Source organism: Apium graveolens, chromosome 9, assembly GCF_009905375.1.
Source record: "Apium graveolens cultivar Ventura chromosome 9, ASM990537v1, whole genome shotgun sequence".
NCBI classification, from domain to species: Eukaryota; Viridiplantae; Streptophyta; class Magnoliopsida; order Apiales; family Apiaceae; genus Apium; species Apium graveolens.
Window position 1 is genome coordinate 213,943,348 of NC_133655.1, and position 16,292 is coordinate 213,959,639.

General features: G+C 33.5%; 2 protein-coding genes across 4 annotated transcripts; one reads left to right on the forward strand and one right to left on the reverse strand.

Moving 5' to 3' along the window:
• Positions 1-6,435: 6,435 nt before the first annotated feature.
• LOC141684276 (bystin-like) lies at positions 6,436-13,191 on the forward strand. 3 transcript variants are annotated; one of them, XM_074489180.1, is made up of 13 exons: positions 6,436-6,567; positions 8,063-8,266; positions 8,372-8,578; positions 9,438-9,564; positions 9,811-9,862; positions 9,950-10,277; positions 10,619-10,698; positions 11,036-11,083; positions 11,405-11,551; positions 11,767-11,839; positions 11,918-11,993; positions 12,582-12,686; positions 12,768-13,191. In XM_074489180.1, exons 2-12 carry the CDS (start codon positions 8,147-8,149, stop codon positions 12,659-12,661), a joined length of 1,338 nt encoding a protein of 445 aa, XP_074345281.1. In that variant the 5' UTR covers positions 6,436-6,567; positions 8,063-8,146; the 3' UTR covers positions 12,662-12,686; positions 12,768-13,191. The 3 variants fall into 3 exon arrangements, with proteins under 3 accessions (XP_074345281.1, XP_074345284.1, XP_074345283.1); XM_074489183.1 differs by having other exon boundaries at positions 6,439-6,567; positions 8,086-8,266; XM_074489182.1 differs by having other exon boundaries at positions 6,461-6,567; positions 8,060-8,266.
• Positions 13,192-13,529: 338 nt separating this feature from the next.
• LOC141686937 (uncharacterized) lies at positions 13,530-15,084 on the reverse strand. Its single transcript, XM_074492049.1, has 3 exons — positions 14,473-15,084; positions 14,257-14,403; positions 13,530-14,091 (listed from the first exon to the last, which is right to left on the reverse strand). The coding sequence occupies exons 1-3, from the start codon at positions 14,980-14,982 to the stop codon at positions 13,939-13,941; spliced, it is 810 nt and encodes a 269-aa protein (XP_074348150.1). The 5' UTR covers positions 14,983-15,084; the 3' UTR covers positions 13,530-13,938.
• Between the last annotated feature and the right edge of the window lie 1,208 nt (positions 15,085-16,292).

Consider the following 16,292-nt stretch of genomic DNA (forward strand, 5'->3'; position numbering starts at 1 on the left):
TATTGACATTCTGAACAAACTTTCATTTTCCAATAAAGTCTCTAGTCCTTTGCCTCATTGTGATGTATGTCATTTTTAAAAACAACATAGATTACCATTCCCTAATAGTGATTCTCATAGTAATCACATTTTTTATATTATACATGTCGATGTATGGGGACCTTATAAACAAGTCACTCATAGTAAGTGTTCTTATTTTTTGACTGTTGTTGATGACTTCTCTAGAGCCACATGGGTATTCTTATTTGCTCATAAATCTCAAGTTCCTAGTCTGCTTAAAAATTTTATGGCATATGTTAAGAACCAATTCAACACCTCTGTCAAAATATTGCGATCTGATAATGGCACGGAGTTTACTAATCATGATATTACCTCCTTTCTGGCTTCTCATGGTGTTCTTCATCAAACAAGTTGTGTCAAAACTCCTCAACAAAATGGCCGAGCTGAACGTAAACACCAACACTTACTTAACATTGCTCGAGCTCTCAAGTTTCAATCTCATTTACCCAACTCTTTTTGGGGAGATTTCATTTTAACAGCTGCTCATTTAGTTAATCTCCTCCCATCTCAGCCTCTTCAATTCAAAACACCTTTTGAGCTGTTATACACCAAACCTCCCTGTTATGATCATTTGAGGTCATTTGGTTGTTTATGTTATGCTACTAATATCTATTCCTCTGCTGATAAACTTAGTTCTCGATCTATAAAAGGTGTTTTTTTAGGATACCCTTTTGGTACTAAAGGTTATAGAATTCTAGATCTTGATACTAAAAAATGTTTTATATCAAGAGATGTATACTTTGTTGAGCATGTATATCCCTTCATCACTGAACTTAGTAAATCTACACCTCTTTTTCCTGAGTTACCTTTTTCTACTGATGATACTATTGCTCCATCCACTCTGTCTATGTCTCCCACTACTACTTCTGAGAATATTGATCATTCTTCTCCTGAAACTTCCTTCACCTCTCCACCTGCTCCTCCTACTATCATCACCAGACCTGTTAGATCAAAACAAATTCCGGTCAAATACAAAGACTATGTAGGAGTCCCTTCTGTGGCTACCAATACTTGCCCTTATCCTTTGCAAAACTACTTGTCTTATCAACATATCAGTCCTAAGTATTGTGCTTATCTAGTAAACACTTCCAGCATTAGTGTTCCTTATACTTTTAATCAAGCTGTCAAAGATTCAAATTGGTGCAATGCAATGAAAGAAGAAATTACTGCTTTGGAAGCAAATAACACTTGGGAATTAGTTCATATGCCTACTGATCAACATATTATTGATTGCAAGTGGTTGTTCAAAGTTAAATACAACCCAGATGGCTCGGTTGAGCGATATAAAGCACGGTTAGTTGCCAAAGGTTTTACACAGGAGTTTGGCGTAGACTATTTTGACACTTTTGCACCTGTTGCAAAAATGGTCACTGTTAGAGTCTTGTTATCTGTAGCTGCTGTTAACAATTGGAGTGTTACTCAAATGGACGTTAACAATGCTTTTTTACACGGGGATCTGAATGAAACAGTGTTTATGAAATTGCCCCTAGTTATAGAGTTCTTTCCTTTGTTGTATCCAATGATTCTTCTGTCCAGTATGTGTGCAAATTGAGAAAGTCCTTATACGGTCTTAAACAGGCTCCTCGTTGCTGGTATACAAAATTATCTGCTGCTCTTAAGAAGTATGGTTTTAAACAATCTCACAGTGACAACAGTCTTTTTACTTATAAATCTGATCTGGGTTTCATGGCTATTCTGGTCTATGTAGATGATATTTTGGTTACTGGTTCCTCCCCTACTCAGATTTCTACTATTAAAGACTATCTACGCACTCAGTTTAAAATCAAAGACTTAGGGCCTCTCAAATACTTCTTGGGAATAGAGGTGGCTAGATCTTCCCAAGGCTTCTATCTTAACCAAAGGAAATATGCTTTGGATTTGTTACAAGAGACTGGTCTTACTGCAGCTAAACCGTCTGTTGTGCCTATTGAACAAAATCACAAACTCATTGACAATTGCTCTACTTTGTTATCTGATAAAGAGGCTTCTATGTACAAACGACTAGTGGGCAGACTAGTCTATCTTACAATTACACGCCCGGACTTGTCCTATATTGTACACATTCTTTCTCAGTTCCTCTCTCAACCCAGAACTGATCATTTGCAGGCTGTATACAGAGTTCTTCGATATCTGAAGCACTCACCTGGTCAAGGCTTGCTCATATCTGCCAGTGGATCTTTTCAACTATCTGCCTATTCTGATTCAGACTGGGGTGGGTGCCCTACCTCTAGACAATCTCTGACTGGATTCTGTATTATGTTGGGATCTTCATTGATCTCTTGGCGCAGTAAAAAACAGCATACGGTTTCTCGTTCATCTGTTGAAGCAGAATATCGAGCTCTTGCTGACACATGTTGTGAAGTTACCTGGATTTTGGCTCTTCTTCGAGATTTTCAGATCATTCATCCTGCTCCCGTTACACTATATTGTGATAATCAGTCCGCCCTTTATATTGCTTCGAATCCCGTCTTTCATGAACGCACCAAACACATCGAAATTGACTGTCATTTGGTGCGGGAAAAGCTTCAGCAAGGCCTTATTTGCACTGCTCATTTATCTACAGTTGAGCAACCAACTGATATGTTCACCAAAGCACTTGGTGCTGCTGCTATTCAATACTTTACCTCCAAGTTGAATGTTTGCAATCTCTTTCATACATTCAACTTGAGGGGGGATGTTACCACCAGTGCTAGTAGTACAGCGGTCAAAGTTAATTATATGAATTCAGTATATTCTTCCAGTAGTAAGGCTATATAATGTAACAGATGAGGACTAAGTTTGTATGACAGTTTATTAATACAAGTTTATCTCTCTCTCTTTCTCTCAAATGTATCATGAATATGCAGTTTGACAGTTACCATTTATGTTGTCCAAAATTTTCTCCTTTGCTCTTGCAATTGCATACACGCCAACATGACAATGTCAATCATTAACAACCTTCTTCAAAAAAGTAGTTAGTGGCCATGTTAGATTTATCATGATGTCATCTTCATAATGCTTATCAATCCACTTTGAATTAATATGTTTCTGATAAAAGTTAGCAGTACATATATGTTTAGGATGGTAAACCTTGATCCGATATGTATCAGTTGTATTCATCTTTGAAGCATATGTTATACACTCATATGGCTTCTCACATATAAACCTCACTCCGATGTCATAGTTTCTGCATTGCTTAATAGGTCTTCTGTGCATTTTGCTTGCTTTCTCACTGCAGCTCTAAAGATTTTAGCTGTTAGAAATAGTATGGCTAGCTGGAACTGCAGGTCCTTCATCTTAGTGTTGTGATTGAAGACTGGAAATGTGACTTCTTCTTCACTAGTAGGATCACATGCCATCCTTTCTTCATCACTTGATGCATAGTGAGTAGAGGGATTAATGTCATCATCTCCATTACCACTCTTGTCATATTCATATATGAGTTATACACCGTCTGAACATAGCCATGTCTGAGATTCAGGGTGCCCTGTGCAAAATCTGAATAAGTGCCCTAATTATTTAAAGTCCTAATAATTTAAAAAATATAAAAATTAAAATAATAAAAAAAATTAAAATTGTTAAAATAAAATACAATCAAAGTGCATAAAATAATTTTGTTACAAAATAAAAATTAACTTCGTAAAGAAATAAAACAAGTACATATATGATATAAATAATTTTAAAATATTTCTAGCAAACTATTAAATTTTAGAGAGTAGAAATTTATCTAAAGGAAATAAATTATACATGTAATATTTTATTTATATGTACAATTATTTAAATTTATATAAACCCATAATTCAATTTATATTATATTTATATTGACTTATTTCATAATATATTTATCTATATCAAAAATGGATATAATTTAAAAATAATTTTGTTACAAAATAAAAATTAACTTCGTAAAGAAATAAAACAAGTACATATATGACATAAATAATTTTAAAATATTTCTAGCAAACTATTAAATTTTAGAGAGTAGAAATTTATCTAAAGGAAATAAATTATACATGTAATATTTTATTTATATGTACAGTTTTTTAAATTTATATAAACCCATAATTCAATTTATATTATATTTATATTGACTTATTTCATAATATGTTTATCTATATCAAAAATGGATATAATTTAATAATAAATTAGTTGCCTAAAGATTGAATAATTACATGAATCATATAGAGTATAGAGTATGTGTAATGTTGTATATGTTGTTACAAAAAAGAAAAAGAATTAGCTAGTTAAATTAATTAAAACATTAATGAAGTCATTGAAGTTTGTAGTTAAACTTGGGGTGCATAGACTCTAAAGAAGGGGTTGACTACAATTTTCAATGCAAGTATCTAAGTCTACTATTATTATTTTTATATCGGTGTTTCCATAATTTAATAACTATTTTAAGATAACAATAAAAAAAAATATGTAAGTATACAATATTTTTCACTCTTTTTTTTCATTTACAATTTTTAACAGTAAAACTAAAACATATAGATTTCTTGTTATTCTTTTATTATCATTTTGACTATAGATGCTTATATACACATACATAAAAAAATGTGCCCTATTATATTTGAGGGCCCTCTTCCGTCGAACAACTGGAACACCCTCAGGCACGGCTCTACCTCTGAAAAAGTAGTTCTTTCTCTATATCCTTCTCAGTTGTGATAAATTCATCATTTCCTTTTCTTTTCCCTTTGTGTTTTGCATTATCTTGCTTTTCTTCCTCTCGTTCTTGTGATTACATACCTCATCATCAGTAATATCCATGTTAGAACCATCTAAGCAAAAACTGAAGTCACTCAACACCTCTCCATCCTCTACTCTACTGGATTGTAGTTTTCACCAGATTTAACATCACTCACAAATTCCCCCACCGGTCTTCAACATTTCCTTCATTATCTTGCATCTTCTAATCAATGTTTGCTTCTACATGGTATGTGGTATGATCAACATACTAAATATTTTCATTCTTTGAGGGGCAAACTCCTGAGTAGGCACCCCATCGTCATCCACCACATCAACATATTCAGTTATGATGGCATACCCATATATGCCCTTTGATGCTAGAAGCAAGTCACAATTTTCTAAAAATTCACTATATGTGGCTAAGTTGTGCAATCCCTATTATATCAGTCTTTGCACACTTATGGAAGAATGTGTATATACCTAGTTTCCCACACTCTTTTAACATGTTAATCAACTCAGGAATACTAATTGTATCACCCCCACACAAATTAAAATAATTAAAAACATATTATTTTCCCATATTTGTCTCGCTAAGCTGACGTTTTTGCGTATTTTTAAGAGTTTCGTTCACGGAAAGGACTGATCTCAATACTGATTTCAAGTCTTTGTTCCCTCACAGTTCAGAAGTGTGGAAAAAAATTTATTGTGTGATTATCAACTAAATTAATCTATTAAACAAATAAAAAATATATAATATATATGAGAGAAAAAAATCCAAGAATTAGGGTTCTTCAATGACTACCACGAATGACTAATTTATGCTTGTTAGCTAAAATCAATCCTTCTTATGTTTAAAAAATCTTCTTTCATGTAAATCTTAGTGCCTACAACTATCATTTGAATGCCACTCTCGTGGTCATGCAAAGTACAAACATACACAAAGTACAAACATACACTATCAAGAACCAATGATTATTAGTTTCACAATTCGCATATTAATCTCTCGATCTAATTAAATTATGTCTATCATATCATGTTCCAGGACTACAAATCCTCTCTCTATTCATTATAATTCATGTAAATACAATCAAAGGTTCGTGACTCTCTCAATACCGTTAAGCTCTTAATGATAGATGAACAATCACAAAAAATCACATTACAGCTACACAAATATAAGCCAAAGAATACTTTAAAAAAAACAGCATTTAAAATTTTACCAACCGATTTTTTAGTCATTTTCAGCAAAAAAACTGATATTTTTATCTACAACAACAATGACAAACACACCCGAAGTGTGCAAAAGTAAGGATTACATCGTTAAATCATCAAAAGTAACAACAAATATTGAAATAACTGATCTCAAAGACTCAAACCAATACTCCCTCCGTCCCATTCAATTCACGACATATTTTTGTAACACTCCACATACATATTAAGGTGAATATAAAATATATTTCCGTAATTTATTTTTAAATTTTTTCTTGTTTTAAACAGTTAATATTAAATTTTTGTTTAAAAAAATTCAAAATAATTTAAATAACTATATTTTAGAGGAGTTTTAAAATCCGTGTCGAACTCCCCGTCCCCCGATAGGGAGAACCGAATGGGTTAGAGGAGTATTTGGGTATTGGATTGTACTGTAAGGGCTGCCAAAAAGCCCAAAACTAAAGGAAGCCCTTAAGAATATTTTCAGCCCACGAGAAAATTAGTAAAGCCCAATATCTTTGTTAATCTGTTTTGTTACTATTTTTTGCTATCAGTGTCAAATACCTAAACATCGCAGCAGCTCTAAAATTTTGTCGTGTATTCTGGGCGCTCATCTCCATTCTAGTTACTCAGGTAATTTAAATTTTGCTAAGTTTGTTAGTTTAGTTAATGATATGTTTTTAATTTAATATCGATACAGCCTTAGCTTGTGCAAGTTTTGATTTTTACACTCCATTTAATATACGATAAGCAAGTTTTGATTAATGCGTGTTAAGTGTTTGATGAAAGTCCACTGAGAATTATTTATAACTTATGTCGTCTTGCCGTAGCAGAATAAATGCTTAAGCAGACATGTGTATGCCCTTGTAAGTTCAATAAATGACTAAAACAAATTTGAGTCCTGACAGCTACTCGAATTAGATCTAAAGTTGTTTTTTGCTCTGAAACCGGTCAGCTAAATGTACACATAAACATCCACTCGCAACCTAGAGAATTGAGAAGAACATTAAATGATTGACCAAAACTCGACTCTTGGTTTGTGTTTTTACTTTTTAGAGGAATACAAATATATGCACACACACAGTGACGGACAGAGCAATATGTGAAGAGGATCCGTAATTGTAATTTTTTATGCAGAAAATTTAATAGAATCTTATCCAAATTACTTTAGAAAATGTATGTGATAAAATATTTTTTGTTTGTAAGTTACAAGATTATTATGTAGTAGGTGATTTTTGGTTATATATAGTCTTTTGAGATTGAGGGCATTGGATGCCTCATTTTGCATGTTCAAATCCATACAATCATCTTGTTACAGCAGTTTTTAAGATTACTGCAAAGTTGTTGAAATAATGAGTTGCAAAATTGCTTAAATAATGTGAAAGAGTTAATAAAATGGGACTCGAACTTGGGTTTTCTGTACAAAAAGGATAATCGCTAAATAACTATGCCGGAACAACAGCATAACCATAGCACAATATATGTACAACATAATATTGATTTCAGGGGCGATCAGGACCCCTGGGTCCGTCCCTCCACGCGCACAACACTTTACATGACTCTGTTTTTTTAACTAGAACTCCAATGTATATCTTCATACCTGAAGTATGTACTTCGTAAACTAGTGCTCCAACATGTAACTTCATTTCCTATTTTTTACAGTCCATGTGACAATTAAACATGGTGCAAAGTTGGTACCTTTTACACAGTCAACATATTTACAGTCGGAAGTAGAATATGTAAAGTATGTAGTATAGAGTTTTTATATTTTCTCATATTATGTGTGTTTAGAATTAAGAATCTACATGCGCCCACACACACACTCATGTATATATCACTGAAATTTTATGATGTATTTTGTTTACCTTCAATTTCTTAATGAAGGATGTGTCATACATTCATTTTATTCACCAATCTCGTGACCCTTGTATTGTCATTTGTATTCATCCGCTTCTACTATGGACACACAAACACACACACGCGCACACACATGTATATAGCAATGTATTTTTTTAATATAGTTTGTTTATCTTCAATGTCTTTGGAACTTATCACTTTAAACATAAATAATCATCCATTTAATTCTCTTTTCTGGTAAATAAAAATTTTGATCACCAATATATAGCAGAACTTCTGAAATATCCTGATCAGGATTTTGCTTTGAGAACTTCTGCCATTTGCTTTAAGACTCAACTTTGAACCTGATTCATCAATGACAAAGAAGAGAAGCAGAAACCAAAATCCCGAGCCTTTCCTCCCCGAGGATGACTCCAAATCAAAATCCTCCAAGAAACACACCAAAGCTCCCAAACAGCACCAGCAAGAACATAAGGCACTCTCTCTCCCTTTACATATATGCATACATACATTATATATATGTTTGTATCTTTAAATGCTAACGGTCTCCTCCTCTCTGTATCTTGAAAAATGTATACAGCTTATATCATCGGGCATGAGCTCCAAGATATTGAAGGAAGCTCTAATTCAGCAGAAGGAAATACAGGAGGAGACTGAGGCTCAGATTCCTGGTGCCAGCAATTTTGCTTCCCTCAAAGAAAAGACTGACACAGCTAAATTTGAGGAAGAGGACCTTGATCGATTTAATGGGTTCTCAGAGACTCAAAGCCAATATGGCGGCGATGAGGTGAATTATTTCTCTTGTACTTAAATGAGTTGGTGCACATATCTTTTTTATCTTTTCTTTTCTCTAGGTCCAATTGTTGTATGTTTTAATTAGACATGATGTATTTCATCAAAAGTGAAAACTGAGTACTGTTTGTTTTGCATTTAGTCAAATTTTGAGCCTGTCAGATTATTTTAAATTAATTCATATTCTTGCTATTTTTTCTCATTTGTTTTGGATGTGTTTCATTAATTTTATATTATATAGATCAGATAAAGAAACTCATTGAAATATTATTTGTTCCACAAAGAATCATCTTGGTATTTACTAAGAAAAATAAATAAGATTACACATTTATGAATTATATTGTTGTCATGCAACTCAAAAAAGTGATTATATTTGGAAAGTTTGCAATGAGATGTTGAAGTAAGGGCAAAGAAGCTTAATCTTTGCTATAACTGGTTAACCTTGGTAATAAGAAAGAATGAAGAGTGTTTGAGCCAAATTGTAGCTGTTATAGTTGACCCTTCATTGGTAAGGGTGTAAAAGCTAAATTGTATCTGTACCATGTCGCCGATATATTTTTATTTTAGTACCTTTAATCTGGTCTTGGTCTATCATTTCTTGTTCAAACCTAGTTCTCTACTTCTCCTCATCTTTTCTGTAAGTTTGCTAGAAATAAGCAGAAGATTGGCAAAAAAAGGAGACAGAAGACAAGCATCAATTGTGCTGCTTAGTATTTCTAGTCTCTTTATTGCTTGTGTCTAATGATAGATAAGTGACCAGTGTGCTTATATTTGAAATTTTAGTTATTACGTTACTTACGCTTTTTTGAACAGATGTTAACTTGTACTGAGGTTCATTCTTTGTAACTAAACAGGAAGAGATTGATGAGGATGATGAGAAGTTACTTGAAGCGTTCTTATCAAAAGACCCCCGGCCACAGCGTACCTTGGCAGATCTCATTGTAGACAAGATCAAAGAAAACGATGCCCAAGTTTCCTCAGGTATATTATCATACTTTGATTTTTTTAATGCTATATTATAAAACATGCATCTTATTATTTTGAACTCTTATAATTTGCTGACATATTCATTTGTAAATAGCCCTATTATGATCAATGAATAACGATCTATGCTCTATGTAAGAATATAGCAGTCAAGTTCTTATATATTTCTCCTTTCATTTATCTGGCTATTTTTTTTACTTTCGAATTTATATGGTACATAAACTCGTGTTTGTTGTTTTGCAGAAAAGCAACCGTTGCCTAAACTGGACGAGTCCATCATAGAATTATACAAGGGGTGGGTATTTAACTTGACGGGTTCCCGGTGTATATTTGATTGTACAAACTATTTATTTTAATTAATCATGTTAACTCTAATGTGCAGAGTTGGCAAACTTCTCAACAAGTACACGGCAGGCAAGATACCAAAAGCTTTTAAGCACATCCCTTCGTTGCAATTTTGGGAGGAGGTCTTGTACCTGACTGAACCTGAAAAATGGTCTCCAAATGCGATGTTCCAAGCCACAAGAATATTTTCTTCCAATTTCGGTGTGAAGAAGGCAGAACGATTTTACAAGTTAGTCTTACTTCCAAGAATTAGAGAAGATATTCGCAAGAATAAGAGACTGCATTTTGCGTTATATCAAGCTCTAAAAAAATCTCTGTACAAACCAGCTGCCTTTAATAAGGGAATATTGTTTCCTTTGTGCGAGGTATGTATATATATGTTTTATATATGTTTGTTGATATATTATATGCACGAAAGATGGAGCTTGTATAGTTGGTAGTGAAAACAATTGGACTATATTATGTGGGAAATTACAAGCTGAATAGGTAAATAGGTATAATGTAAAGTTTTTCTCTGTGACGTATCACCCTATAAGTTTGTCTAAGAAAATGTTGAATACTTTGACTTTAATAAATGGCAGAAGTTGACACTATTTCCTTATCTGCATTAACATAAATACTGTAAATTCAGAGAATCATTCTAATATCAGGATCTGCTTTGACATGACTTGAGAACTTTCTAGGTTCTAACATACTTTTTTTGCAGTCAAGGACCTGCAACTTGAGAGAGGCTGTCATCATCGGAAGCATCATTCAAAAAGTCTCTATTCCTCCTCTTCATTCAAGGTCTGGAGATTCAGTACTGTTGTACTTCCTGTTGATGTCAGCTTTTGAATCATCTAAACTAATGCATATATGTATAACCTTTTTCTCTACAAGTTGGTATAGTTGTTGTTTGTTGGCTTGTTGCATAAGCATAAGGTGCATGTAAAGGATCAATTTGGTAGGCTACTTGTGTGAAACACCCGTTTCATGTGGAATTTTTTTGCCATTATATGTGATAGACCTCTTTGTGTTTACTTGTCTTGGAAGATTCTTCTGTGTTTTGTCTACTTATTTCTCTTTCCTTTTTGTATTTTTTTTTGTTGGAGGGACCAAACTGACATTTTGAATGGATTTGCAGTGTTGCGCTGTTGAAACTGGCTGAGATGCAATACTGTGGCACTACAAGGTAATAATATGATGATTTTATACTTTGATCGGAAAATTATAATTCCCATTCCCCTCAAATATTCTCGATTGATGAAAACTTCTATAACTGCTGCCAAGTAGTAATGCTTCTTTGTTTAATAGGTTAAACCTTGACAAAATAGACCAGGAGCTCTGTTCAATCGTGAATATGATATCTGTTCCGCTTTTGCGGTCTCTTGTTTTTTCACATTTATAACTTATATGTCCAATAATTTTTCTTGGACATGCTAGTTTATATGGGCGATTGTCATCAGAAATGTATAACATATTTTCCATCTTTTGCTTTGGGTGTTTGGTGCAGCTATTTCATTAAGCTTTTAGTTGAAAAGAAGTATGCTTTGCCATATCGTGTCCTTGATGCCTTGGTTGAACATTTTATGGCCTTTCTTAACGAGGAAAGAACAATGCCTGTGATCTGGCATCAATCACTTCTCGCATTTGTGCAAAGGTTTGTTTCTTATTTGTAATTTCTAATGATTAACTTTTTACATTTGATGTAAAAACATGATCAAGGATTGCCAGTATCCGAGTTCCATAAGCTAAATTCTGTACAGGGTTGAGTTTTTATTTTCCCATTAGTTTGTCTGCGTTTCTCCAATTGATTTTATTCTATTAGTTGTCTGGGTCTTTTACTTTGTATGTAGCTTATGAGCTTTGTGACAGGTACAAAAATGAACTGGTAAAAGAGGACAAACTCAACCTCAATGCTCTTGTAGAAAAACAATGGCATAAGTTGGTAAGAACTGTACTTTCTGAAGTTGTATAATTTTCTTCTTACATGATGTTGCAACTAATTATAATTGTGCTAATGCAGGTTACTCCTGAAATCTGTAGAGAGCTGAGAAACAGCCGGAATCGCGGGGACAAGGAAGATGACTTAATGTCTATAGATATCCTTTTGATTCGGTGGAAGTTTAATGTCATTGGTTTTTAAATCTTAAATTATTTGCATGCTCGTGTTAAAAAAATAATTAAATCTATAATCAAATATTCGTCAAAGTTCACTAATACGTAGATATATATTTGTCAAAGTTCACTAATATGTAAATGTAATGAAACACAAATTGTTTCAGCTATACTATTTTGCCAAAATTGTTAATATAATGTTTACCTAAGGTCCTCTTCTAACTTCTGAGGTTTTCCAGTCTGAGATTCTTTAATTTGGTCTGCTCGAGTGGCAACTTACTGCCTTTAGACAGATGTGTCGTGAAATTTGAGAAGTTCTCTGATGAAATTTGTTGTATTTCAGCAGTATTAATTAAGGGTATTTAATAAATGTTATAACACAAAGAGCTCCAATTTTATTAGATATATATGTTTCATATATTTTTTTTTATTTACCCTTTGTAGAAAATATTGGCTGGTCAGATAAAACGAGGAACTATGCCTGTTTCTCAAGTTGTTTCTTGTTGGTTAGATATTCTTCTATGTGGAGGCCCAGCGTCCGCAAACATCCTGTTTTCTTAACTGGCCCTTACCTTCTCCTGCTTATGTGATTAACAAAACAATCGAGGAAGACAGGTTCGATATTCCGGAGGTACCAATGGAAGAAGATTGAAAAAGCATTTACCCTTTCATATCAGGTTAGACTGGCATGATTGGAGACAAGTACACACAGCACACTGAAAATTGAAAGGTTTTATGATAAATAATTGTATTTTCAGGTATGGGGAGAAATGCTATATTTAATGGCTTTAGTGCATGGAGGATTTTTGGGGGAAATTGGAACCAGTCCCCAACACACACTTATGTTCTTACAGGTTCATATTCAACACAAATTATGTTGTTGGCGCTTGTCCAAAACAAAGTATTTTGTTGGTGCTGATTGATATGACGTCAGTTTTGTACGAATTTTCCATTGGAATTCATCGTCAAAATTTTGTATACCATTTATCGAGGTGTTTGTTATCTTGTACTAAATGGTTTCATTTTGTATCTCGTGGCTAGAGAACCCTGAACCCCTTATGTATCGATTGTTGATAACATATTTATACACCATAGCCTTCAGCATTTTCCAGTACAAAGGGATCATATTAGTTATTGCATCGACTTAACGTGATTATGTTGCAATAATGTCATTCTTTCTTATTTACGAGTAGCTAGCTGTACTTTTCTAAACAGATTAGAACAATCAAAGAAGTATGAAGCTGTATTTTGTTACGCGGCAACGGGTTTATACTATGCAGCATTATAAAAATTGCCTATGCAAAATTTTAAATTAGGTACTAAAACTGGAACCCATATTTTGGAAGAATCTTCTATAATTTGTGTGATGATATACTAATTCTGAATAAAAATGGATGATGTTTTGAGGGGGAAGAAAGAGGAGAAAAATTGTTCATTAACAGAACAAGGAATCCTTAAAAAGGAAATCTTACGCTAAAGTGATTCAGTTACATTCTTTAGAAAAGAACCAAAGAGTGGATACACCATATACATTAACCACAATGCTGCAAGAGTGCCTGGCAGTAGAAACAAACACTGAAATCAGAAACAAAGCATACTTGAGATCCTATTCAATCATAGTATTATCTGCCATATACTAATCAGCTAATGTATTACTACAAGAAATCTTCCCAGATGATTCACCAACATTCCTTGAAAAAACTAAGTGGTAGTAAACCACTGTAACCCTGATACTGCAAAAGCAAAGTACTTTCTACATCTTTTTTGACAGAACTTCCTAAACATAATCGACACCTATGAACTGAACACCGAAACTTGAAAACAGAAGTTAAGAGCAAATACTGATCGATCAACTACTGCGATGTCCATGGGAAAGTTGAACACGGAAAATAAGAGCAAATACTGATCTACTACTTAATGTGGACATCATCAGATGAGCTTGTAGTAACAGGAGGTCCCGGAAAGAAGAATATGATAAGCTTTGCTACAGGGACATTTGAACTTGATGATCAGGCATTCTCCAGTTTTATCCACACTCACTGCTTCATCAATTTCATTCTCAGCTTCAGACCACTCCTTTCCCTGCATTCCAAAACATCCAAGTATAAGAATCAATTCAAGTATCTTAAGTTTGAACAATTCAAGATTAACCAAGCTTTTAATAACATAATATTCAAAGGATAATTTACCAGAAAATTCTCGCAAACGCACAAAAAGAATATATTCAAGAAATCAAGAAAATGAGACCTTGGGACTTTCTGTGTGATGTTTACATTCACAGCCTTTTTGTTGTTCTTGCTTGCCATCTTCTTGTTCTTGATCATCTTCCATTTCAAGAGCTTCACTAAACCATTGACTCATCTGTCTCAAGCCTTTCTTGATCTTCTTTAACTCCTGCAAACACAAACATTAATATACTAACAAAAACATACACACAAACAACATATAATGTGATTAACTAACCAAGGAACTAGGGCTCTCTTTTGTGTCTGAACCAATCATTCCTGAACTCATAGCATCGCATATTTTTCGATGAACCACAGGGCGGCGACGAGTCAAAGAACTCGGAGTAGTTTCCACCGCATTCACCACCGGCACAATTCTCCGGTCAGTTTCCGGAGATTTGGCCTGAACCAAAGAAAGGTCAGAGAGTGTTCTTTGAAGATTTTCCGAGGAGCGAGTGCTCGAAAACTCGCAATGCGGATCAATGGGTTCGGAGATTGTGCGACGGAGAATCGTGGGTCGGAGTTGGATTTTCTTGAAACACTCAAGAGACTGGCCGGAGAGAACATCAGGGGAAGGTGAAAAGTTGGGTTTCTTGGAAACAGGGGAGGTTGATGAGAAGAGTAGTTTGCGTTTGATCGAGCCGCTTTTGTTTTGGGAGATTTGGTGGTGATTAGTGATGGGTTCTTGGTGGGTGATGGTGGTGAGAAAGGTGGTGTCATCTTCTTGATTTTGCATTTGCATCATCATTGTGATTGCTCTGTTTTTTTGGCTCTGTTTTTTTTTTAAAGTTGATGAGTGGGGAATGGGAGGGGGGTGTATATATAGGCTACTTATGTATATGCAGACGCAAGTTGTGGAATCTTGAGATTCAGTTGGGAGTATATTCTGTTTGGTAGTTATGCAGTTGGAATCTTTATGTTTTTATGATGATGGGAATGTTAAGAACTGAACTTGTTTCCAAGCTTCAATGATACATATGCTGATGGGAAAAAAAAGATGGGATGATTAAATTTATATTATTTGGTAGAAATTTAGGATTTAAATTAAAGATGAAATTTTATAAACAATTAAATTTAGTAATGGAAGACTCACAACTCCTTTCTGTTTTACAATGACAAAAAAAATCATAAACAAACTTTTATTTGATGCTCTTGTTTATTGTTAATAAGTTAGGGACATGTTTATTTTATGAGATTATAATGGGGATAATAATTCGGGGATAATTAATTCACTAAAATTAGTCATATGGATAAAATAATTTTATTATATATTTGTTTGGAAGGATTAAGTAGATGATTAGACTATAATTTTTTATAATTTTATCGTGTATTTATTTTGTGTTTGTTTTGAGAGCATTTCAATGCATCACACTATTTTGGTGTGAAATCTACGCCAAAATGGTGTAAAAGTTACATTATTTTCATATTTATCTCTAACCCACATAAACTAAATCTTACACCAATAATTTTGTTTAAGGTAAGAAGAACAAGGGTAATTATTACATTACCAAAAACTCTAAAAATTTGGTGTAACACTAAATTTGGTGTAACTTTTGGTGTAACACCAAAATAGTGTAAGATTTAGAGCTGGAGAAGAATTTTACACTAAAATTGTGTTAAAGTACAAATTTAAAATTTGGTTGGAGATGGTCTGAGGGATAGTCTTTGGGATTGGAATATAATCTTTTAAATTTTCTAATTTATTTTATATGAGATTACAATGAGGGGATTATAATCTTATAAAAAATGACTTGTAAGAGAGGATAAAATAATAACTCCTCTCACCAAGTATTGGAGGGGATTATGGTACTATCATTTGCTCCAACAAAACAAACAAAACGGGATAAAATAATTTAAAGGATTATAATTCTTGGGTAACTCTGAATTATTTTTTACAAAACAAACATGTAATTGAATTTTTTTAAAAATTATAATCTTATCCCCAACTTCAATCCATGAAATAAATATAGCACATAAGAATAGTGCAGATTTGCACTACATTAAAAATTCACATCAAAGAGAATAAAAAAATGAAACATATGGTGTAACACCTAAAGG

Excerpts from the sequence above, each read along its gene's own strand:
- LOC141684276 (XM_074489180.1), top strand. The coding sequence starts at position 8,147 with ATGACAAAGAAGAGAAGCAGAAACCAAAATCCCGAGCCTTTCCTCCCC. Across the intron at positions 10,278-10,618 it reads TATTGTTTCCTTTGTGCGAG|TCAAGGACCTGCAACTTGAG; the intron begins GTATGTATATAT and ends CTTTTTTTGCAG. Across the intron at positions 11,552-11,766 it reads CTTCTCGCATTTGTGCAAAG|GTACAAAAATGAACTGGTAA; the intron begins GTTTGTTTCTTA and ends GCTTTGTGACAG.
- LOC141686937 (XM_074492049.1), bottom strand. The coding sequence starts at position 14,982 with ATGATGATGCAAATGCAAAATCAAGAAGATGACACCACCTTTCTCACC. Across the intron at positions 14,404-14,472 it reads AAGAGAGCCCTAGTTCCTTG|GAGTTAAAGAAGATCAAGAA; the intron begins GTTAGTTAATCA and ends TTGTGTTTGCAG. Across the intron at positions 14,092-14,256 it reads ATCACACAGAAAGTCCCAAG|GGAAAGGAGTGGTCTGAAGC; the intron begins GTCTCATTTTCT and ends TTTGGAATGCAG.